Source organism: Tyto alba, unplaced genomic scaffold (genome assembly GCF_018691265.1).
Source record: "Tyto alba isolate M040663 unplaced genomic scaffold, T.alba_DEE_v4.0 Super-Scaffold_13, whole genome shotgun sequence".
In the NCBI taxonomy this organism is placed as follows: Eukaryota; Metazoa; Chordata; class Aves; order Strigiformes; family Tytonidae; genus Tyto; species Tyto alba.
The window spans coordinates 6,504,422-6,529,613 of NW_024881275.1; the positions used below are offsets into that span (position 1 = coordinate 6,504,422).

Here is a 25,192-nt window from a genome sequence, read left to right on the forward strand (position 1 = left end):
TCGAGGGCCTGATTCAGCACAGGTGGCAAACGCATGCTGATGCAAGACAAAGGCAGTATGTTTTGCTTAAAAACTTTTATGTCAGGTGCTAGAGATGATAATGATAAAACTGCCTTTACTTGAGATAAGGTTGCAGAAAAAAGTGTAGGGACAATCAGAAGAACAACACAGGTATTTTTGAGATATGGAAATAAACTGAAGAGCAGGTAATCATCCTGGCACATTTTTATGAATATGTCATTTTATCACAGGTGTTTCGTGGAAACGTGGACAACAACACTCCGTACGCTAATTCCTTCACCCCTCCCATTAAGTCGCAGTACGTACGGCTGTATCCTCAGGTGTGCAGAAGACACTGCACGCTGAGAATGGAACTGCTTGGCTGTGAACTGTCAGGTGGGTTTTCTGCAGTTGCTGCCCCTCAGGAGTCAGACATAAAGCAGCACATTTTTGTGCCTGAGGTCTGAACCATGTGCAGTTTATTCCTCATGAAATGCATTTGGCAGTCCTGAGTTTATCCAGACTCAGTTACTTACCTCTTTTTACGTACATTATATAAACATACATACATAAGCAGCAACACTTACTTAAATGATGTAAGTGACAATAGTTGCTTGCAGTAGGGCAGTAATAGTAGTAAGGTAATGCGGCAGCGACCTAATAACACTTAGTGAATTTTTTTGTGCACACTGGCCTCCAATTATGTGCAATCTGGAAAAGGTCATTTATAGCAGTTTTAATAAGTATCAACAGCTATCAGCACAAGTTATGTTACATACTAAGCAGACCATGAGACAGAGAGTCTCTAACCCACAGTTACAGCCAGCACAGCCTAACTAAGCTCTGGGAACAGTTTCTGAGAACTGTTTGTGAAGTGCTGTACAGCACAGTCACAGCAGAAGCAGGCATCGAAGATCATTTGAGTAATTTCTCGAGGCTGTTGGGTCACCATGCTGATGTGCTGTGTGACATCCTCAGAGGGACAAGGGTGCTTCAGCTGCCATTGAGGACCACTCAAAGTGCAGTAAGATATATTTTTCTGGACTGTTTTAGTCAAGATTTCAGGTTAGATTTGTTTTGTGGTTTTCTAGCAGAACCAGGGATTGCATCTCATAGCAAAAAGTAAATGAACAAGTGGAACAATATAAAACCTCTTAAGGTTTCTAGTAGCAGAAGTTATAACTCGTAAATGTAAAGCCTGACCTCTATCCACTCTCTGCAAGAACCATGTTCCCGTACAAATTCAGTAAAGCATGTAAATTTTTTATCTTTTTCAAGAGATCAACCTTTTGCCAGTGGGAGTGCTCCACTGAATTAATTTAAGAATGATTTTTATGTGGCTGTCTGCTTACTGTACAAACAATAGTCATTCAGTTCACGAATGCTATATCAAAACAGCTGGAGTTAAATAATTCTCAGTCCTCCAGTGACATCAAAACCAGATTCAGAAATGAAAAGTTAATGCATTAATCTCACTGTAGCCCTTTTCCAATATAGATAGGTTTGAGAGTAAATAGAAAATTCTGTCTAGCTGCTTTAGTCTATTAGATTTCTTTTTCTTTATGTCTTCCATTTCTGGAACCACAATTTAGAGTAAGTCCTTGCCAGAATGACCAGGAATTGTTTTGCTCAAAGAACTGTGAAAGCTACTGAAGTGAATTCATTTCAGTGGTCTCCTAACAGTTTCAAGGTCATAATTTCTTAAAACTGCAGGCAGCCAAGGCTCAGCAGAATAATTTCCGTCTTACTGAAAGAATAGTATAATTATACATAACAACAAACTCACTCACTCTAATTCCAAGCAGTGTGTCTTAGGCATCAAAACACTTTGAGTGCTCTGGCTTCTTTAACAAGTCCTGGTGCTAGAGAAGAGAGTCACTGTAGAAGGGAGGGAGACTGTGTCACAGCACCAGATCATCATAAAAACTAATTTTTTCTTAGGACAAACTTCAGCAAAATGTCCAATATAATCTGCTCCAGGCTCATAAATAGCTTTATGTACCAGGACCAATGGTCAGATCTTACTGAAAAACATGATCAATATTTTTGGAGTTGTCCATCAATAAATTGGGAATTAATTTCATGGCCTTATGTTCTTGCCTTACTTGTGTTTTGCACATCCCTGTGTTGTAAATTCCCTTCCCTTCATGGAATATTGATGTAGGGGGAGAAACAGATCACAGCTACTGTTTACTAGAATGCCTTTATTCATTAAGATGTTACTAATAGTAGCAGCAAGTTTTTGTTTTTAAAAACATGTAACTGTTCACACAACACAGTGAGTTACCCATGCCATTCACTCACATATTCAAAACATCTGCCTTCTTGCATGCAGTCCATGTCATATATTGTTGATGTTCTTGTAAGTTGGTGGCTGTGTACCAGCTCAGGAAATTCTTGGTTTTCTGAGTTTGTCAGTACTTGCAGAGGGATGCTCAACCCTAGAACTTAACCACCCATGTCAGACTCATAGCATCTTCTGAGCAAGTAATTTTCCTCTTTCTGGCACATCATTCTCTGGTAACTTTCTCTATCTTAATGGTACCTATAGATACCACTCATGCAAACCCACACACAATCAGACTTTGTAACATCTTCATTTAATACGTTCTCTTCCCTTTGTTCGTTTTCAGCACTATATAATCTGGAAAGGAATGCTCTGTTCATTAATAGGAAGAATATTTTTTAAATCTCTTGATTTTCAGAAAATAAAAATATTACAGTATTGATCAAAACAAAGCAACCTTTTCCCTCAAATAATTGACCTATGCTGGTTTTGCCAATACTGTGTGAATCCTGGCGCAAGACAAGATGCATGTAGACCTTTGCATGAAAATCTGTTTGTGGGTTTGCCTCCACTGCATTGGATATTTAATATTTCCTTTTAGGGTTTGATCTTTCTTGAAAGAAGAGGTAGATGGGCATGGTAGGGGACACAGACTGAAGAGTAAAATATTGTGCCCTCAGCAGAGTCAACAAAGAATAACCTTCATGTGGATTCTTTCAATTTGCAGATGCTAATCCACACTCATCCTCATTATTTCACTGCTCCTGTTTCATTGAGCTAGACCAGATAAGAAATAACTACAAACTTATACCCAGATAGGCTTAAACATACAGAGTTTTCAGATATCTTTTATCACAGATGATGATATTCAAAGCATCTCAAATATTTTGACCTAAGATGCTCCACTGAGCATTGCTGTAAGTATGTCTATCAGCTCTCACTAAACCTAACAGGTTGTAAAAATGGGAAAGGAGATTGAATCCTTTCACAGCATCATTGCAAAGCAAATTTAAAGAAGATAGACTGCAGTGAAGAGATGTTGCGGGGAGTCATGAGCATTATTATAAATATAGTTCTATGAGGGATGACTATCTACAGACACAAAGTTTCATACTAATTGGTGATTCTGTCCTTTGCTCTCTTAAGTTATAGCTCACCTATCAAAATAATCAGTTACTGTCTTCTGTTACCGCAGCAGGGTACCACGGGAGCTGGGAAGCGACTGGGTCTGCTGTTGCTCTCTGTGATGCAGCACTAAGACATTGTTCTGCCACCTGTGTGCATCATGTTCATCTCTTCCATTATCACTGCTCTTCTTACCTTCTCCCATTACCTTTAACTGTCTTCTCCTCCCTTTGGGGCAGTGGAGAAGGAAGACAAGTGTAAAATCTCATTAATGCATGCACGCATGCACAGACACACAAGCAGAAACATCCATTGTTTCATAAATCAATAATAATACTATTTTTGACGGATTGGGCCAGCACCGACAAACAGTTTTGACAACCCATGTTTTTGTGTCAGGAAGCTCCTTCAGATTCCTCAGATAAAACATTTCTGCTGACAACACTTGTGATCCTGTAGTGATACTTCAGAATTGAATAATAAGCAAAGTCCTTCCCTAAAGAAACTGATTACTCTCTCTCATTTGTGCTATTAATTGCTCCCTCCTACTCCCAGGCAAATGGTTTTGTTGTTGTTTTGAACTAGGTATTACATTCTACAGACAAGGCTATGCAATTTCCATTTGTACATTGAGAATCGGTTCTGAAAGATTGGATTTTTTCAAAATTTAACTCTGTTTTCTGTTTATTTTTTAACTGACACTGAAACATGTCAGTATTTTAAAATTTAAATACAGTAGTTACTACATTAAAGAGTATTATTATTATTATTATTATTATTATTATTATTATTATTATTATTATTATTGTTGTTGTTGTTGTTGTTGTTGTTGTTGTTGTTGTTGTTGTTGTTGTTGTTGTTGTTGTTGTTGTTGTTGTTATTATTTATTTATTTATTTATTTATTTATTTATTTATTTATTATTCCCTGGTAATATGAATTTGTTTCTGCTGTTAGATTCCTCACAAAGGGCCTGATCTTACCTTCCGGATTTGAATCCCTAATAATTCCACTTAATTCTGTGTGTTAAACCTACAGAAGAAACAGAAAGTAGAATGTGACCAAAAGGTTTTTGCTAATAATATCAAAGAAACTAAAAAAGAATCAGGTCTTTAAATCTGGGTAAACATACTGTGGAGGAAATCAACTTTCAAAAAAAAAGAGAACCAGGTTGATGTCTAGCTCAGATAAAGTGAAAAACAAAACAAAACAAAACAAAACAAAACAAAACAAAACAAAACAAAAAAACTTCTAAGGTGTTTTAAGCAGTCACACAGTGCTCTGGCTCTATCAGGAAACACCAGATGAGTAGGGTCATGGTCCCAGCAGGAAAGCCTTCACAGCTTGGATGTATGCTTCAAGAAACACAGCTGGTGACTCAGCAAATGATTACCTGATAGGAACCAGCTCAGCAGCATGGGATGTGAGTGTCAGGTGGAAAACCTCTGTCTTCCCAGTGATACGTAAAGTCAAGGTTCTGTGCATTCGCAGTGATGATGCACTCCTCGCAAAGCCAGGTGTGCAAGATCCCGAGCGCACACTCACTCAATGAGTTAAGACTATGTTAAAATACTATTGGCAATTTAACTGAGTCAAGCCAGCTACTGAACTGAGTAGAATCCCTGAATTTGTGAAGTGAAAACTTTAGAACTGCACATATGTAGGTTTTTGACAGCTGGGACAGGAAGGAAGTGAGAAAATTGCTTCTTTTTGTGTTCTCATTTCCATCTTTCACCTTTTCCTCAGCTGTCAAATATGACTTCACCCAACCATACATCCACCTGTCCTGACCTCTTAGGAGACCTCTTGCTATCGGCCACTTGACTTGCCTTTCTTTTCCTTATTTCTTTAAATCTTAAAACCACTCATATCATCTGCCTCTCTTGACTTCCACTACTGTTGTTACAGTGCTGCTATTAAAGGGTGTCTCTCCTGTTGTCAGCTTGCTTATTCCCTCTTCTGGGTCCAGATATACCTTCCGTGTTCCCAGTGTACAACAACAAGGCAGAGAAACATAGAGTCACTTACTAATTTTAGGGTTTTTTTCACAGACACGCAACAGAGAAAAGAGGAGCCCAAGATCCACCTTTTGCTACAATCAGAGTAACTTAATGTGGGACCCTGGTTTAAACAAATAAGCCATTAACTCTCAATTTCTCCTAAGCTATTATCTCCTACTATTCTCCCTCCTACACAATTGTTTTTTTGTAGTCTTCCAGCCTGTCAGTGGGTGTTGAGGTTTTCTAAGTTTTTGGCTAGATGTCAAGTAATTCAAAAGTGTAGAGGACCTCAGTGCTTGTTAACATTTTACTTCAGCAGTAGCTTTAAGAAAAATTAACGTTTCCTCACTAAGCTAAATCATGGCTGATGTGACATGGCATAAAAGCATGAGAAAATGCAGCTGAATATGGAAAACATTAGCAAGCTGCTGGACAGGAAAATAAAACCAAGATAAGAATAAATGAAAGTCATCTTTTCTGCTTGTTTGACATCATAAATGTATGCTAGGATAAAATACATTGAATTCTCTATCTTGTTTTTGATTCTTCCAAGGTAGCATTGAAACAAAGTGCTGTGGATTGGCTATTTTTCATTTGTTTGTTTGTAGTTCCTCCAACAGCAATCTTGATTAAAGACTTTTCTTCAAGAATTGCTAGTTTTCTTTTCCATAACAGGAAACCTAAACCACTTACAGAGATAAGTAAGTAGTGTCACAGATCTTATTTTGCTGTTCCAGGTTGCTCTGAACCCCTGGGGATGAAATCAGGACATATACAGGACTACCAAATTACTGCCTCCAGTGTTTTCCGTACACTCAACATGGACATGTTCACTTGGGAGCCCAGGAAAGCCCGTCTGGACAAACAAGGCAAAGTTAATGCCTGGACCTCTGGCCACAATGACCAGTCACAGTGGTTGCAGGTAGTTTCACGTACATTTTCCCAAATGTTTGTCTTCTTTGTGTTTCAAGTATGGGTACAATTGACAGGTTTATGATTATATTCATATTCTTCAGTTTCTAAGAGTAACCATCCTAACTCTGCTACATGTAGATGATGAAGCTATGAAATCATATCTTCATGTCTTTGGTACCTCAGTTGCAGCAAACCCCACTCAGGGAAACGTTCACCTCAACTAGACAAACCTTACAAGTTTGCATGGCTTACAAGCAGCCATGAATTTTCCTTTGTTAATGGACACAAATAGGAGTTGCAGGTCTGTTTCAGTGGCTTCTCCTCTTTTGTTGAGAGAATTGATTTTTTTTTCTCCCTGATTCTGTCCTTCCACAGCTCCCTGGAAAAGCATATTTACTTCAGCTTTATGCACGTTAGCAAATCTGGCTCATTAGAAATTATCTTTGTCTATTTGAAACTGCTCAAAATTACCTTCTGACATCGTTCTGAATCTAGCAAGACTGATTCAGCACATAAAATCATTATAAAGCTGTGCACAGCAGTTGTTTTCAGCCTGGGAGTGATTTATAAAAGTCAGTAGTACGCTAATGTGAAAGATTGCAATAAATCACTGGTATGGAAGCCTATTCGACCAGTAGCTGACACATTTACATTTTTTGAACTGTTGAAAATAGCAGTGTTTTGAGTCAGCTGCCAGTTTGCAGTGCAGTTCTCAGTGGGAAGCCTCAATAGCACTAGATGTGGCTACTAACCCCCTGTGATCTGTTCACATATAAATTATGGCATATTAGCTTTTTTACCTACAGTTGCTAAGCAATTTAGCAATATGATTACTATCTTTTCTCCAGGTTTACACAGGTACATAAAGGAGCACTTGCCTTGCCTATTTAACTTTTGAATAACTGAAGATCCTGAAATTTTCTGAAAATATTTTAGAGCAGTTTGTTGAAAAAGAAGTTAGTAACTGGAGAGGAAGAAAATTTTATTGCTCTGTTTTATGGAGGAGAAACAGATGAAAATGTTTCTCCACATAAGAGAGAGGAAGTTGTATCATATTTAGCACCACCAGTGACACCAGGAAACCAAGGGTGTGCAGAGACTCCACAGAAATATCCCATAGTGTGTAGTCCTCCAGTGAGTGACAATGAATTTTTATTTAATTACAGATGGCAAGGGGCTGAAGAGTTAATTCTTATATTCTAAAATCTTCTGTTGTGAGTCCTTCTATATTTGAACTTACCTGAGCCTGCAAATTTTATCTGATCATGTGCACAGTCTCTGCAAGTCCTTGAAGTACCAGGAGTACTTTTTTTTTTTTTTATCTGGTCAAAAAGAAAGTTGTGAGGAAATATTCATCTTTTAGTTAATTTGTCATATGGCTATGATATGAGTTCAGTAACTTCACAGGGATATGTCCAGTTTACCCTTTCCTAAAAGTCATTATAGTTACGATATTTCTCAAAAACAGTATAGTAACATTTCTTATTTGGAAAAAAAAAAAAAAAACAAAAAAAACAAAAAAACAGGAAACATTAAAACAATTAAAACTGTCCTTTCAGTGCTTAAGCTGGACTGTACGCTGATTATTCTGCATTCAGCCCATGAGCAGAGATGGGCTCAAATGCTTCAAGTCTAGGTAATGATTCTCCAAGAAAAACTTGCCTACCATTTATATATGTCCATTCATTGTTATTTTTTTTGCTGGTAGTTCTGTTTTTCCCTTAAAACACTGAGCATTGTATTGTAACCTTTTAACACACTTACTGCAGTTTTATTGTCATGCTGTTTTCATAGAGTTTAGTGAGCACATATTTGTAAGAAAAAGTGTGTGAAAGTAAACTTATCCGTATGCCCTTTTCCTTCAGCAATTACACATTATAAGGAATGATCCCAATAGCGATTCCATGATATCCTAAAACAGCTTAAAGACACAGATTTCTGGATTTTTCTAAAGTAGCTGGCCTACAAATATGATATTTCACAGTGTTAGCTTTCCATGCCTTTTGAATTTTCTCCATATTCCTTATTTTGTTTATATTTTATATTTTTTAATAGAAAGCCTATAAAAATGAGTAAAAGCTTACTGAATTCCTTTTAAAATTATTGTTGTGGTATTGTGGATGACTTGAACAGATCTGGTCTGACTTAGATTTTGGGGGATCATTACCCAAATGCCATTGCTATCAACTGTTCCTCTGTTTAAAAGCTTTTGTACTGACATACACCTCAGAGTGCCTGCTGTGATAATGGTTGCTGAAAGGTGGTGTTTGCATCGTGTATTTACACACTCATGGGCACTTCACAGCAATTTTGCGTGAAATCTAGAGATAAATTCTTCTCTGCCATGAGCTGGGATTATTTTACTCGGTTTTCTCTCAAAAGGGAAAGTTCTGAATCTTCTGTGTATTTAAAAATGCAACCATTAACAAGTATGCTCCTTGTTTTAAAGTGTTCTGGATTGCTACATCCATAATTTTGCTCTAGAGGCAGAAATGTGAAGTATTATGTGGCTCCAGACACAGACTGTGCATTTTCAGGTTCAAGAAGAATACTCATCTCATTGGCACTGCAATTGTTGAAAATCTGTTGTGACCTAGACTCTACTCACTCACAAACTCCAGGTTCCCCACACAACACTCTTTTAGACCAAACACCATCATTAGCAATGGAAGAAAGATTTTGTGATGTGGAGGAAAAGTAAATCATACTTTTCCAGCTCAGTCATAATCTGGATCTGAATTCCCCCACATGCTTGCTCAAGGGCACTCTTGACGTTCCTTCAAATAGGATGCTGCAGAAGCCATGTCAGTTGCCTGGCCTAATTCACAGCACAGGAGCTTCCATTAATTTAGGTAACCTGAAGCTTGGTGATACAGAACCACGTAGCTGTTTGGGTTTGGTAACAATTCTAATGCAAGTAAACAATTCTAGCAACTTTCTCTACTCCTGAATACTTTCTTTAGGGATTCCCTTCCTTATGGAGAGAATTCTGTGAAACCATCTGAGTAAAATTAAAGGGAAGTAAGGAATTTGAATTTAAAAAAAAAAAAAAAAAGATGAAGGGTTTGCTTCCCATAATTATGTATAAACTTAGCATAAACTAAGTGAGGTAAATCATTTCAAGATAATTACTGAGAAGAGAAAAAAAAAAAGCTAAACTTCGCTTTCCTTCAAGAGAATCCCCTTCCCTTATTACTTAGATTTTCTTGTCAGCATCATTTGCTACCTTGAACTAGTTCACAGCCTTTTCCTAGGATATCTTGCTGAACTACTATGACCAGGCTGCTTTGCCATTTTTGCGAGTGCTTCTGCTCCTCCTGGACACAATCCAGGACTGTCAGTCCAGCCAGTCATCCCATTCCCATTTTCTTCAGCTGCTTGACATTAAAGGGATTGTTAAAGAACTTCACACCTTATGCCTACAATGAAGCACCAAGGCTATAAAGATTATTGAAAATTATTCCTCTTGATATTTCAGATGCTTTTGTAAGTAGATATTCACCATTCTGTATCTCATTTTCCTAGCTAAGACTATAATTCAAAAGAATTAACATTTTCCTCAAAATTCATTCCCACTTTACTAATTGTCTGCAGTGATAAATTATGACAGTGTCTTAAACTCCCTTTTTTCTATTTACTGTTAGTTAAGTTTTAGTGGTTTAAAATATTTCCTTATTTCTGCTAGATAGACAGAGGCTGTATCTGTTATTGTATTGATTTCCCACTCTCTCTCATTGTCTAATAAAGGACAGCAGCACTATCTACTTTAATGCCTTTGCCCATTTGTCCTTTGCGTGGTGCTTCAGCAAGTAATTTCTCTGATGTTTCTCTGATCTACCATCCTCTTCAATATTCCTTGGAGCTGAGGCATCTCATTTCATTTGGTGTGTCCAAATAGCTGGAGCTTTCCTCTCCTCCCTCAATCCTCTCCTTTGCATAAATTATTTTGTATGTTGCCCTAGTCCTAATTTAATAATTGTACATGGGTATTGGTAGTATTTTATCTTAAAACCAGTAATGGGCTGGGTTTTTTGAAGGCCTGTCTTTCTACAGAGTACAGCTGGGTGAAAAGTATACCTGTTTTGGAAGCCTCCTGAGGTTCCTTTTATATCTCCATATTATCTTCAGGTCACCAGCAGCACTGCAGTAGCTTTATGTTTCTAGTTGTACTTGAAACTTTAAAACAGTTTACTCACTGCAAAAATTACTTTCATCTGATTGCTTAGCTTGCATTTTACTGCAAAGCTAGTGGAAGGTTCTGCAGCTTGCTGTGCACGAATGATAAATCTGATACAGTTTATCCACAGTTATTCTATATATCTGCCATTGAGCTCAGATGATTTAAGAAAATCATCCTTCCCTTAAATAGTAGAGTGGAGCAACAAGCAATGTCTTATTCTAATGTTTCTCTTGCTGATTTCTTGCTGATTGTATGTGATGGGATCATCTAGGCACTGTTAGGGAAAAAACAGTTGCTGATAAAGTTAGCAGATTGTTTGAAGAATGTCAAAGCAACTTTCATATATATACCTACACATTTTTAAAATGTGTTGATTGCTAGTAGTATAATACTTTTGGGTTGGGTATTTTCCTGCCAATCTAATCTCTAGTATCAGGCAATATTACTGAAGTTTTTCATCCAGACTATCAGAAAACACTTGTCTCAGTGCTGCAATGGACTTATTCTTTCCCTTCAATACATGAACATCTTTTTTACATCACAAAGTCTCCTTTGAAAACAAAAGCAAACTTGTATTCTAAATAATTATTGACTTTTTGTTATACATATGCAAAAAGATCTCTATCTACAAAGTCTCATGCCATCATAGAATCTACTTATATTTATTTTCTAGCATTTATGTATAGTGTTTAAGCTTCTAAGTGATCAGATGAAAGAGTTTTTATTTAAAGACTAATCCAGACCCAGCTTTTAGTTTTTCTTGTAGAGTACTCATAGAAAGTGGACTTTGTGCTACATTTCTCCAGTATTTACAAAATTTGACAGTGGTACATGATGTACTTTGCACCACCAACACAAGTCATCTGAAATTGTCTACATACTGAGACAAATGAGGCTTAAGAGAAGACAGAGGGTAACCATACCTAATGCTATATGCATGGCAGAGGGTAACCAGCAGCCTCGCTCAGAGCATAGCTAACATGACCCTAGAGAGACAACCCAGACCTTTCTTTGCATTTCACCAAGTTATTGGCCATATAACCTCATGTAAAGGGACTAAACTACAGCAATTTTTATTTTTACAGATATATAAAATTTACATATGCAATTTATAGATATCTTAAAATATCTACTTCTAATTAGTTGCTTAGGCTCCTTCTGTAGTCAATGGAAAGAGGACAGCACTGTTAGGCAATAATTCATCCTACCCTAAGTGTTTTAAGTTTCCTGCTATGAATCACCCTGAAGATATGCCTTTACTCTGTTAGACACAGAGAGAGATAGACAATTAGCTTAAACTAGAACATGAAATTTTGAATTATGAAAGTTACGTGAGGTGAATCTTTCCATTTTTTAATACAGGACGAAAACATTATTTTTCATCCCATATTGGTTAGCTGAGACTATTTTAATATTGGTGTTCATTCTGTTGCTAAAAAAATTGGAATGTTGTTTCCTGTCTCTCATATGATATTCTCTCTTGTCTATTATTGAACCTGCCTCTTTCTCCCCTTCTCTGTAGTATTTACCTGCTCATTTGTAATGAATTCTGCAAAAGCTTATTAGATAGGAAATCATGATACTGTAGCATTTCCTAAATGCTGAAAACAACTTATAAGGAGAAAATTGTGTGGATCATTTAATTATCTTTTGGGTCGTGTCATTAGCAAAGCAAACATTAATAACAATACTGGTTAAAGTAGCCAAATAAGTGGTTTCTGTTTGGTCATCAGCTTAAATATTTTATTTTAACACTCACACTCGGGGAAAAAAAAAAATGCTTGAAAACATCTTAATTAAATAAGGACTTGAAACACCCAAAATTGGAATAGGATAAAATATAAATTTAAGACCAGTCTAGTAATTAACATAATGAGGAAATTACATGGCTTCTAGAAGGCTTGGACTGCTAAGAAGTGTGTTGTGACTGGTCTTTGAAAGATGCAGTGTCCCATGGGAATTATAAGCTTAATTGTAACACTTTATAAATGAAGGGCATGTATCTTTTTCTACAGTTTCAATAAACCACAACCATCACCAACAGACCTGGAACAGAATCCATGTCTTTTACATGTACAACAAAATGTTTCTCTCATTCTTCAGATATAAAGTCAGTAGTGTCCTTTGATTGTAATTTGTCACAAGCAGAAAAGTGAGTTTTCAGATTTTGGGTGGCAAAAGACAAGTTGTGCAGAGTTCAGCCTTTCTTCGTGCCATGCTTTTTTATTGGGATACTGACAGATATTTACAGTCAATATTGGTCATTTTATCTTTTCAACTCAAAGTCATCTCTCTCTTTTCTTGTGGTTCTTGGGAAGGCAGCTGTCATTTCTGCTTAAAGTCTTAACTTGGACACTCAGCTTTGGTATCTCCTTGGTCTTATGCTTGCCTTGATGAGGAGCTTCACAGGCTAAAACTCTGTTCACACAACCTGATAGTTCATAGGATGCACCAACATTATTAATATGGACAATTCCTTTCCCATACGTTGCCACAAACTCACGATAGATAAATTTCCCTATAAAAAAAAAGGCAAAATTGGGTAGAGAGAAAAAAACATTTCTAAATTGCACACTGTTGAATTTACCTACTTTCCACTGCCTTGGACAGAATGACCAAACAGGTCATTTTACTGACTCCTTCACTTGCCAATAAAACATGAACTTAAGTTTGCAACTTGATGTTCACTATTTGCTTTTGGGATAGTGTGTAGCTCAAGGTGAACAGCAAACTTTTCTTTCTTTTTTTTTTTTTTAACTTTGATCTTGTTATATGTTGTCAATGCTTTTTTAACACTACTAAAAAATACACAGCTTAGATAAATGGTATTAAGAGGTATGCCTTGATTTCCTAGTCACAGTTACCTGCCAGCAAATATTTGATGGCCATTCCAGAGGTCACTCTCTAACCCATTTTTTTGCCCAAATCATTTCTTGTTAAATGCATTATTCACATTAATAATGTTACTAAATTGTGCATTTCAGCATTGCCCTTCCTAAATTGCTTTTGACTTTGCAAAGATTTCTTCTACAATTCATTTTATTGAAATGTTTATAGTGGTAATTGAATTTAAGCCTTGAAATTAAATAAGGCAGCATAAAATCTTGGTTTATTTTTCCTTTTCAGTGCTGTATTTAGGCTGCATATTATCATTTAGGTAGCAAAGTCTAGGGCCTTGGTAGGATCATTGATTTTACTCTGGCCAAATATAAGGAGATTGTTACGAGGAGAGGCAGAGTACAGAAGCTCTTTGTTGCAAGGTGTCCAGGAAACAGGCAACAAATAGATACAGTGACATTATTTCCTCCAATAAAAATTTGTATGACACTTTCATAAACAGTTACAAAGGAAAGAGTCCTTCTGAACTGTAAATTAGCTATGGTTAAGATTTTATAGAGGAAAGATGTTTCATTGCACAAAGTCCTACTCTGTTCGGTGAATTATATTCCCTACTCTCTCTGCTAAGTCTTCAGTAAAAAATGAGGGGTTAACTCAGTGTCCCAGAGCCTGTCTTTGAAACATAACAAATTCATCATCACTAACAAAAATTACTTGAGAAGATTCCATACACAGTTGAATCATGTCTAGCTCTAAAGCATTGCAAGAGAGTACTGTCAGTTCCCTTACTGACTTGTAGTTTTTCTCTGTGTATCACTCCCCTGCAGATGAAAGGTAAATTGAATAATGACCCATTTCCTATTACAGTAACAGTTTTTGATCTTACTTTAAAAAATGTGGGAGTGTAAGCAAAAACTCCCTGGTTGTTCTGAATTTTGATATACATAGGATTTGAGTCTAAAATACTTTTTGTTACTGTGTATTTACAGTAGAAATTTTACTCTTACTTGATGCCAATAGCAGCACCTTCTGAAAATGGCATGCATTAAATTTTAATAGAAAGATGTTAGTTTTTCACTTTTTCAAATTCCTGCCTGTTTTACCTAGCTATACTTTCCACTGATTTGAAGTAATGTTCTGTTTCTATTTGTGAAACAAAACCACACTTTTCTTGCCCTCTTTTAAAATAACAAAATGGCTACAGAATTGGCTAAGTAGGAATACAGAAAGAAAGGGTGCAAACGTGTCTCTTATTCATGCCTTCTTCTTTCATGGCAGTGTTTCAAAATCGCACCCACTTTTTCCTAATAAAACTGTTCATTGTTTTTCTGGCTACATCTGAATTAGTTTTAGACTCAAGCACAATTGGACACAGTTGTTGCTCCACAATACTTTCAGTCTCGACAAGACAAAAGGATGACAAAGAAAATACAGATGACAGAGAGAAATGAAGTGACATTGACAAGGTCAAGTATCTTTAAGCAGCCAAAAATACCCGATGTAAAAACAGATGAAACAAAAGCCAGTGCAGGATGGAAGCGAAAGAATAGAGTGGAGCTGAGTCTAGTTCTCTTTTCTGATAGTTTGATGCTTTATTAACTGAATTGTGCTGTTTTTATTAGCCCTGCACATTTGCTCCCAAATGTTACTTCTTGACTAACCAAGACACATATTTTTTTTCATGTATCTGTCAAGATCTTATGAGTAATATATGCAAAGTTCTTGGAAAGCTATTCTTCACTGAATAGTCCTCTCAATTTTGCATTTGTATGATTTTAGCCTTTATGCCACTTTAAAAGCACAGTGAAGCTGTGTGAGCTTCTGGTTGACTTCAGAACATGTTTCTTAAAAATCTGCTATTCATTTTCTTATTCTGTTCCCTACATGAAGTAGATAGAAAGAGATAGGTTCCTAGCTTGGCAAATGGTGAACAGAGATTGTATCTTTTCTGCTAAGTTAATAATGAAATTGAGACACAAACACAAAGCAGTAGTGGTGGCAAAGGAACCTCAAATTAATCTAAATTAGAAAGCAGCAAATTACCTTGCAGTCTTCAGAGGAGGGGGAAATGTGCTTAATCAGGCTGACATTTACCTAGCAGTAAACAGAAAAATTAAATAGTCCTATCTTAGCATGTTAAAGCATCACATAAAGTAGATACAGACATTTCTCCTGCTGTTTCCGAATCTTAGCCTATTCATTTGTTACATCATGTGTTTTTCCCTGATAACATTCCAGTCATAGTTTAATGTTGGCCTCAACAGAACACTTAATAGGTTGGCTTTTTTCGTTTTGCTTTCTAAGTTAACTCAGATGTGTCTACATAGCAATGTATTGTGCAGGACCCTCTTTCCACTCTGTTTAATAACATTCATCCGACTTGATCCTCAAGTAACGCAAGAGCAGTTTCCCTGTCAGAAAACATGACATAAGACAAAATTCTTAGCAGAAAAGGTGAGAAAGAGAGAAAGGGAATTTAAAAGGGAAATCACAGTAGACACAAAAATACTGCAACTAAACATTTCTTCAATTATCTGGGTCTTGTTCAAGAGCACCTTGAGACTTGTAATGTAGTGTCAAAACAGGCTCTTGTTGGAGTTTTATCACTAATTTCAAGCTTGTGTCTGTGTACATCTACTCACAAGAGCTGAGACTTATTCAACGGGCATAAAGATAAAAATAGAGGCAAATTTTCTCAGAACAGAGCCATGTTTTTTTAATATAATTCATCTTTGACATCAGGACAGAGCTGAAACCTCTGATTTGACAGTGCTTGTACTCACATTTGATAGTTTTCTCTAAAAAGTCAGATAATACATTATTTTAAAGGAGTGCATGCTTTAAAAGTTAGTCCTTGGGATTACAAGAACTTCCTACCTAATTATGTCCTATACATAACCAAGTCTTAATTGCTTTTGTTGTTGGAGTGATCTCCTTAGAAGCTTCATGTTTAATTAACCACAAGATATATTAATCCTATTTCAACCCAGCCTTTCTTTGTTGTATAATTAAGCAGAAAAATATTTTCACAATTAGAAGTTAATTCTATATATAGCTAGTAAAAGGAAAACACCTCTGTAAAAAAACATAGATCTGTTATTTCTAATGGCAAAAGTAAAAATATTTAGACCCATCTTAACGGGTCATCTTTCTTAAGAGACAATTAGAATTATAGCATACCAATACTGTTTTCAGCTGAAGAGTACTAAGAAGAAAATTATCAGAATGTTTTTTAAGGCCTTACTGCAGGTGATTAATGATCTCCCTTCAGCAACATCAGAAATACTGCAGAGGCTTGATACAGTATTTATAAATATAGGAACAGACCCTCACTGCATATTCCTTTATCTGAATTTATTTTTATTGACTTGACTTTGAGATGTTCTTTATTCTTCAGTTTGTCTTATTTACACTTCAGTTACATTGAACTCAAACACTGCTGCTATATACCACATATACAAATACTGTGGATTCAATTTTGTGTTTTGATACACAGTGCTGAGCATCTTGAACTTTTAGAAACCTCAGTAGCATGCTGGAGGAGTAGCTAAGACTCACTTTTTTGTGAGGTACCAGACAGCCTCAGCTGATGTTTCAGGGAGCCAAAGAATAAAAGAGCTTTTTATAGGGTGTTTTATAAACTGACTGGCTAACTTATATGGCAATGTTGAGACTAAAAAACTCACTGATCAGCTGAATTTGCAAAGCATAGATGCCTCTAAATTCAATAAGGGTCTCAGAGCACAGCAGTCACATAGTTGAGAGCAGCACACAAGTCCACTATAGAAGAAATCCATATTGTTTTCAGCATTTCTCATTAACACCCAGCCTGTGAAGGTTTTTCATCCACTTCAACAGGATCTCTGGAAATACCATGATTTTCTTCTGTATACAAATATGTGTTGCATGCTAATACAGGTACAACGAATGCGGTGAACCTCGATCAAAGAACGTGGACATCACAACAATGATGGATCGCACATTAGGAGAACGTGAGCCAAATCCAAATGAGCTGATGGGAGCGATAGCCTGACCATCAGTAGGGAGGTGCCCGGTGACTGGCAAACAAATGATACGTTCATTTTGCTCCTTAGACAAGCTTGTGTGTTTCCTGACCACAGATCTATCTCCAATGTGAGGATGACTTTACTCAAAATAAACTTCAGAGCTGCTTTAAGACAGCTGCCAATTTAGTTATTAGTGGTTGACTGTTTTTCACAGCATCTGCCACCAAACCGTTTATTCTTTTCACTTCCCCCAGATGTACACTGATATAAATTACAGGACCACAGTAGGATTTGCTTTGTGTTCCAGAATACATCGGAGGGGTTGTTTTTATTTGAGAGGAGCTTAAAAGTCTTATTTTCCAAGGTTCATAGCAATAATTCATAGTCCTAGAAAGTCCTTTGATATTAAAACTTAAATCTGTGTTTTCTGAGAACTTAAGAGTTATTTGGGGGATATTATCAGAGGGTTTTAACATGGTTCCCTTTATTTTCTTTATTCCCCATCCTACCATATGTAGATTGCTAAGGCAATCTGACTCTATATATATAAGCAATTTTTTTTTATAATTTTAAAATAATTTTCCATTTAAAATATACATAATAAATAAAAGATAATGAAGGAAGGGACTTTTGAGAATTTTGCATAGCTGAGTTGCTTTGTATCTCTGCAGATGCACGTGGGGAGGTTGCAATCTTGATCTTTTTTCCACTATAATGTTTTACATTTTCTGATTGTATTCTACTCTTCTTCTAAAACATCATAAAATGTTATCTGGTTTTAGTTCTAATGAAACAGTAATGACACCCACTATCAGAGCAAGAGAGGATAACCAGCGAAGGACCACAATGTTGTACTTTTTGACCCTCTGAAAAGTCAAACTTCAAATGGAATAATAGCAGTCTGGGAAAAAATAGAGCAATTGGAAATAAACATCATGTTGAGTAACATCTAGCTCTGTGATTCAAAAAAGTCTGTCATCTATTATGGAAGATCACTCAGAACGTGGAAATTGTGGCTAATCAATTTACATTGCAGTCCTCCCACATTGCATGAGCCTTTCCATTTCATTTTGACTGAAACAAGAACTGAATTCTGGGAATTAGATTTTATTTTTTGCATTAAAAGATATAAGCAAGTTAAACTTTAATGCACAAGAAAATAAATGAAAACATTAAAATTAATTATTCAAATTTAATCTGTTCCTCAGTTTTACCGAGAACTGTAAATCTCATTTTAGCATCTCACTTCAGCCATTTAGGCAAAGTGGTGTTTAAAACTGGAATAGAGATGCTATGAGGAGCTTTCCAGACAATTTGATCATCTGTCACTTTGCATTGTATCACCCCATTATTTCATAGATTAAAAGGAAATGCGTAAAAAAAAAACTCAATAACATGATTCTAAAAAGGTACTTTTCATAAAATACAGATCTCTTCACTTAACTGCACTTGATTGTAATTGTCATGTAGCAGGGATAAAAACAAAGGCAGACAGTTATGTTATTTTGTTATATTAATTAGTTTACCACACTACCTTTAGGACTGCATTGCCATAGGAGCTATTTGGGAGGATTTTTACAGCTCAGGAACTGCCATTAACTAACCTATTATAGTAAAGTAAAATGTTGGGATTTTTTACAGGAAGGTTAATATCCAAGGTAAACAATGTCTACTTGAAGCAGAAGAAGCCAGCTAGCGTATGTTCAGATAGGGGTGGCAGCATGCTCATCTTCCGTCTTTGAGTTAGATTTAAGAATCAATGATGTGATGTTTCAAAAATAAGTATCAGATGTCTGATCCAGAATGTAGTGAATTCAGTGTAAATGCTGGTATTTATTTCTATATATTTTTGCCACAGTACATAGGATGATGACTTGGAGTAAAGAGTGTTGTGCACTTCAATCCCTAGTCACACACATCTACTTTACCAGAGGAATCACTCCTTTTCAGTGTAGGATTCATTGTCCCTACCATCCTATAAGTGATTTCTAGCTCAGTTAGTTGCCTGAAGTACTTGACAGACATTTACCTGTTTGGTATTGGGTTGTGGTTTTTTTTTAACTTTCAGCTGAATCTTCTAAATTGTCTGTATGTAATGTAACAAAAAAAGTCAGAGAAGAGTATGGAGAAAGTGGGTTGAGAATTAAATATGCAGTATTTTTCACAGTGTAAGAATTAAATGGAGTCACATGAGATTAGCAGGAGGCACATTTATACAAATAAAAGGGAATATATCCACATTAAGAGCTATCACTGAGCTCACTATAGTAATGGTATTCCATACAACTAGCCACCTACAGACTCCATGAACTGAGGATTTATGAATTTCATGCGTTCTGCACCCCCTTTTCCTCTCTGTACTGTCCATCAGTGGATACAATACTGCCTGTTGTGCCTGGATAAGGGAAGTACGTGTCACAAGAGCTAGAGGACATCAAGAGTGAGAGTCAGGTTTTAGGAGGTTGTTTTACACAGTGCATGATAGACTAGAGAAACTTTGAGAAATGATTTTGTGTCTGTGAGAAGCTGATTTGAATTCAAGAGGAGACTGGACATAAACTCACCCAGTTCTTACAGGAAGAAACCCATTAGAAATTACTAAATAGACAAAACACATGAGGCTCAAGAAATTCCCTTATATGAAAGTTAATGGAGACTACTGGCATTTTAGGGCAACATATATGTATCTACTTTGCTTTTAGTGTCTACTTTTGTAGGCCAAATACTGGGCCCTTGGCTTGCACCAATACAACTTGTTCTTTTCTGTTGGTCTTCTTCAGAGATATTTGCCATACAAGTGGACGTACCACAGTCAAGGAAAGGAAAAAATGAAGTAAACAAAAAGGTTGGGACAGCATAATGATATTTCATTGAAATTATATATTTTTTTTTCTTTTTCAGATTTCCATGTAATTCTATTGTTAGGAGAAATGCTTTCAAAAACCACTGTTTCGTTTAGCTGGAAGTAAATGCCCAGTGGTTCAGGCCAAATATGGGGCACATGTTTCTGTAGTCTGACAATCAAAATAGTTTTCTCCAGTGAGCTTGCATAATCTGGTTGACTCAGGAATAATGTCAAAAGACTAATTCATAGATGGTACTCTAATTTTATAGAACTTTCAGGTTTATTTCTGCAGAATCATGTCCTGCAACTGTTGCTCCAGTTTAATATAGGACTTTCCCTGTTTTATAATACTGTAAAAAGATCATTTCAGTATGATTCCTTACTGAGGTGTGTGTGTGTACTTTTCCTAAATCTATTTATCCAAATCTAAGCAATTCACTGGCACTCCATCTCACTAGTCTCTCTTAAAGGGAGACAAAGAGCAATTGCTGCTCTCCTGAGATGCCTATCGGGGAGGTACAGAATAAATGGCCCTCTGGAGGAAGTTCTCTCCATTGATTCTCCATTCACTCTGCTGAATTGACATGGCAAGCTTTGGCTCAGAGCCTACCTTTCAGAAAAAAATGTTAGTCAAGATTAAGTCTATCCCAACTTGTCACTCAGTATTTTTATTTGAAGGAATTTTAATATAATCATCCAACTGGTTTTATTTCAGTGTCATGAGGTAATAACCTGAAATATATTCCTACACAATAATTTTAATGCTAGGTATGGTATTGTGACAACATGCAGTCCCCTGAAATTAATACATGTCTTTTCCATTTAGCCCTCAGGAAATGGAGAAAAATCTTGGGGGTTGGTTGGCAATAAGGTAAACCTGATTGTGTGGAAAGATAGTATGAAGTATTTGGAATTTTTTTTTAGCAGATCTGCTAGTTTTGTCGGTATCACTAAGATGAAAAGGTCCCTTAGGCACTGTCAGGTGGACAAGGAAGACTGCATTAGAAAAGGGTGATAAGTACCTGAGGTCTGCCAAGGGGATGCCTTATATCTTATAAATCCTCTATGTGTATGTCTTCCTCATTCCATTTTTCTGTTTCATCTCAAGCACTGTGCTGTATTTCGCTTTATATAAGTGAAATATCTTCACCATAGAATGAATTACCTACATAAGCAATTAAGCAAGTAGACAGGAGAACAACACATTTTATGTTATTGCCTAATTGTTACATTATATTTTTCATTATATTGTTTCAAAATTTCTAAACTCTTAAATTACCATTATATGTGATAGTGTCAAGTGATCTTCACAATATTGTTTCTGTTATGTAAAATTTCACGGAGAAGTTTACACTTCCTAAAGGAATAGAAGAGCTATTGCGTAAAGAGACAGAAGATGGTTTTCCATAGAAGTGTTACTGATGGTCAATGAAAGTTTAAAGGTACTGACGGCAACTTAGATTTGTATAAATGACAATATTTTTCAGCCTGGTTAAATAAGTGATTGCAGAACAGGCAAGATGCTGATAGCAAGCTATGTACAAAAAGCTTCATGTACTGCAACATCCAAAAGTGTTTGTGGCACATTGACAAGTAATCAGGGCATAGAACATAATTATCTATGTCCACTATAAATGTTAGCGGGGGGGTAAAAATAGAGATCTAAAATCTGATTACTCAAATCTGCGTGGCTTTCTTAGTATCAAAACCACCATTATTAAATACACCTGCTTTAACAGTACTTGTAAAATGTCACTGTCAGAACACACTGTACAAATAAGGATGACATGCAGAATTTAGTGTTGGATTACAACTATCACAGGAAACATAGCTGAGTGAAATTTAGAAGCGTGAGCACTGTGACATGTACTTAAGAGTAACTTCATGCAACAAGAGCTTCAATTTCTTTGTGAGAACTCAGGAATATCTGCTCGTACAGAAGCTGAAAGATTTTTCACTCTGCTGTGTTTCACTCTGATCGAGGTCAAAGCACTTTGTATTAGCTGAAGCTTGCAGTAACAACAATGTGTGATTTAGGCTAAGATGTTATGAGGAAACACTGAATGCTTGACACTGCTTTGTAACAATATAAGCTGATGCAGTAGTTATGAGGAACCTTATAGGGAGCAGAAGAGACAGTAGGAAATTGGTGTGGAAATAAGAGTTTGTCCACCCAGCAAGGAACAAGCAGGTGGTTTTGTTTTTTCTGTTCTTCTCATCATTTGACGGAGTAGGAAATATTGCCTACAAGACATATTTTTTCTAGGTGTTTGGGGTTTTTTCCCCTGTGATAAAGGGTGTAATTTGTACAGTAGGTCAATGGATATTGTGTGGATGCTGCAAATTAACAGTTGAAGACCTGTTTACGTATCTTACTTTATAGTTAATCTTTTCATTATAATTATTTTGTGTAATTGTTGTATAGGTTTACAAATCAGTATATAATTGTGCAAAGATATATTTTTACATTTTCAATAAATATAGAAATATTTATTGAAATAATTAACCTTTCAGAATAACATTATCAGTGGATTTGAATTTCATTTTTACTGAGTTTTATACACACCACAATTATTACATTGTCCATCCCACATACTAAATAATGTCTAGCAATGACTCAGCTTTCTTTTGTTTGAGAATATGTGCTCACAGGTCTCATTTCAAACACATTCCGGGTGCTCTCCAGGCAGCTCTGTCTTTCTGAGAGCACCTGAGCCAGAAGAAGTTACTGGCTGGAAATTCAGATTTGTGCAGAATAACCTGGTGAGGTGCTCTGAGCTCTCAGCAAAAGTTGTGTTACCTACTTTTTGCCAGCTCTGCAGACTGAAGTCTTTCCGCATTCTGCTCACAACCCCTCTGCAAGAAAAATGGCTTGCCTGTTTCCATGGCTAGAGAATTGAGTTAACAGGGTCTGAATTTCCTTTCAGAACCTCCAAGTGACTGTGGCTGCTGCTGGCTCCCTCTGGGAATTAGGAACATGTTGCAGGACCTGATGAGCTGGTCTTGATTAGCTGCATCACAAGGGGTGAAGCAGTGACTGTTGTTTTTGCAGAATACATCTAAAGCCTTATATGATGTTCAAATTCATTGATTTGATGCATCACGTTAGACTGTATGATACATTGCAGTCATGCACTGGTCACACTGCCAGAATAAAAATTAAATCAGAATTACCCATCTGAGGGGGGGGGAAATGTTGTCACTAATGGTGTCTGTATTTCTTTTCAAATCTGTGGAGAGATCTTGCTCAATAACTGTAATCCACACCTTTGCACTTCTGTCTATCATGCCAAAATTGTGGGATTTAGCAGGTGGATAAGGGTATCCTGAGGTGCATATTGATTTTATAATGTAAGTATGTCACTTCCAAGACAAAAAAGGGCAGAATCTTTTAAACATTTTACCAATGAAAAGTAACACAGGTGCCAGACTTGTGTTAAAAGTTAAGTCAGTCTTACTACAGAAAAATCCAATACAGCCTACCTACCTTGAATAATAATTCATATTAAGATAACTAGGCTGTCTTGAAACAGCAGCAGCCCGAGTCATGTTGCCAACATCCTGCTTTAATTTTCTTGTGGATGTTTCATCCCCTTAAAACAAAAAAAGTTTGCATTTATACGTCTTTACCACCTGTCCTCTTGCCTCCAGTCCTTTCATCCATCTCAGTCACGCTGACATTTAGTGCAGGTTCCTAATCGTTGTGTTTGTCAGAGCCTGCATGAGCGGCCGTGCTGGAAGCCGCGAAGGGAGGCTAGCCATCTGTTTTCTGCTCTCCATATGCACCTGCATGTGGATGGCAACCCTATGCAGAGGCAACCACCTTGATGCTGGACATCTCTTTTCCAGATGAGTATCTGATGCTTCTGTGGCTTCAGTGTTCTTCTACTGCAGCACTTCCGAAGTCCTTCCACTCCTTTCATGATGAATCATGAAGATCATGGACACCTACTTATTGAAAGCAGCGGGGCAGATACTTAATTTTAATAATAAGAGCTGCTGCACTATTTTGGGCCAGTACAATGTGTAGGGTATGGCAGTTTGGAAGCAGTGCTCAAGGCATCCGTGGCAGTAGAGTCATTTATCGCTAACTGATATTTATCAGTGAAGCTAGACAGAGTCTGTAAGGTTTCAGCTCTTTCTGCTTTTTATACAGTCACAATGCAGCCAGATGCCAAGATTTCAAATCAGCCATGCTGCATACACTGTAAATATTCCACATTGATATGCCTTTAACGCTTATATGTCAAAAGAGGAGTAAAATTATGAAAGTAGAGAAGTTTGAGCATTTACTAGTTCAACACGGATAACTTGGGGAAAAAGATTTGATTCTGAGATTCAGTTTAGTATCAGGGAAACCAATTACAGCATGTTACATTATAACTGATTTCTCTTTTACTGCACCTAAGTTTGTTACCTTAACGATCAAATGCAATATGTATTTAATCTCTGGTTATGTCAATGTGTTTCTAATCTATACTTAACCACAAGTTGTTGCTATAATAATCAGGTCTCTGCAGGATGGTTTCGGGAGGTGAGCTTGTTACAACCAACACATTTTAAGCATAAGTCAAAACACAGTGAATACCACTTTACATACTTTCCTCTAAGAAATACTGCTGGTTTTACTCCCCAGTGGGGCAAAAAAACACAGAGGTTAATTTCTAACATAATTAAGCAGATTGCAGTATGCACAAAGAGGACTAGGTTTTTACATTGCTACCTTTTATTGGTAAAACTGTTTTGGAAACAATTTATGAAACGGTCTGTCGAGAATACTCCTAATTGAGCAGCTGTGGGAGCTAAACCTTTGTTTTGTGCCAGTCACGGGTGTTGTAGCTGCTAGAACAGCTCGCAGCTTTGTGTCAAACTGTAGCAGTGGAACAAGAGACATGCAAGGCTAAACTGTGTGCTTTTGGGAACAGGGAGTGAGGCAAAACACATTCCACTTTGGAGCCCATGAAAACTACACTAATTTAAGATCACACCTGCAAAA

At 36.7% G+C, this 25,192-nt stretch overlaps 1 protein-coding gene across 2 annotated transcripts in view; it reads left to right on the forward strand.

The window, feature by feature from the left end:
- The window catches only part of EDIL3 (EGF like repeats and discoidin domains 3), a 257,479-nt gene that overhangs the window by 199,400 nt on the left and 32,887 nt on the right, over nucleotides 1–25,192 (forward strand). For both annotated transcript variants that reach the window (XM_042787791.1, XM_042787792.1), the window contains 2 exons: nucleotides 252–396; nucleotides 6,149–6,333. In XM_042787791.1, coding sequence (XP_042643725.1) covers nucleotides 252–396; nucleotides 6,149–6,333 — 330 coding nt within the window. The remainder of the gene's footprint in view (nucleotides 1–251; nucleotides 397–6,148; nucleotides 6,334–25,192) is intronic.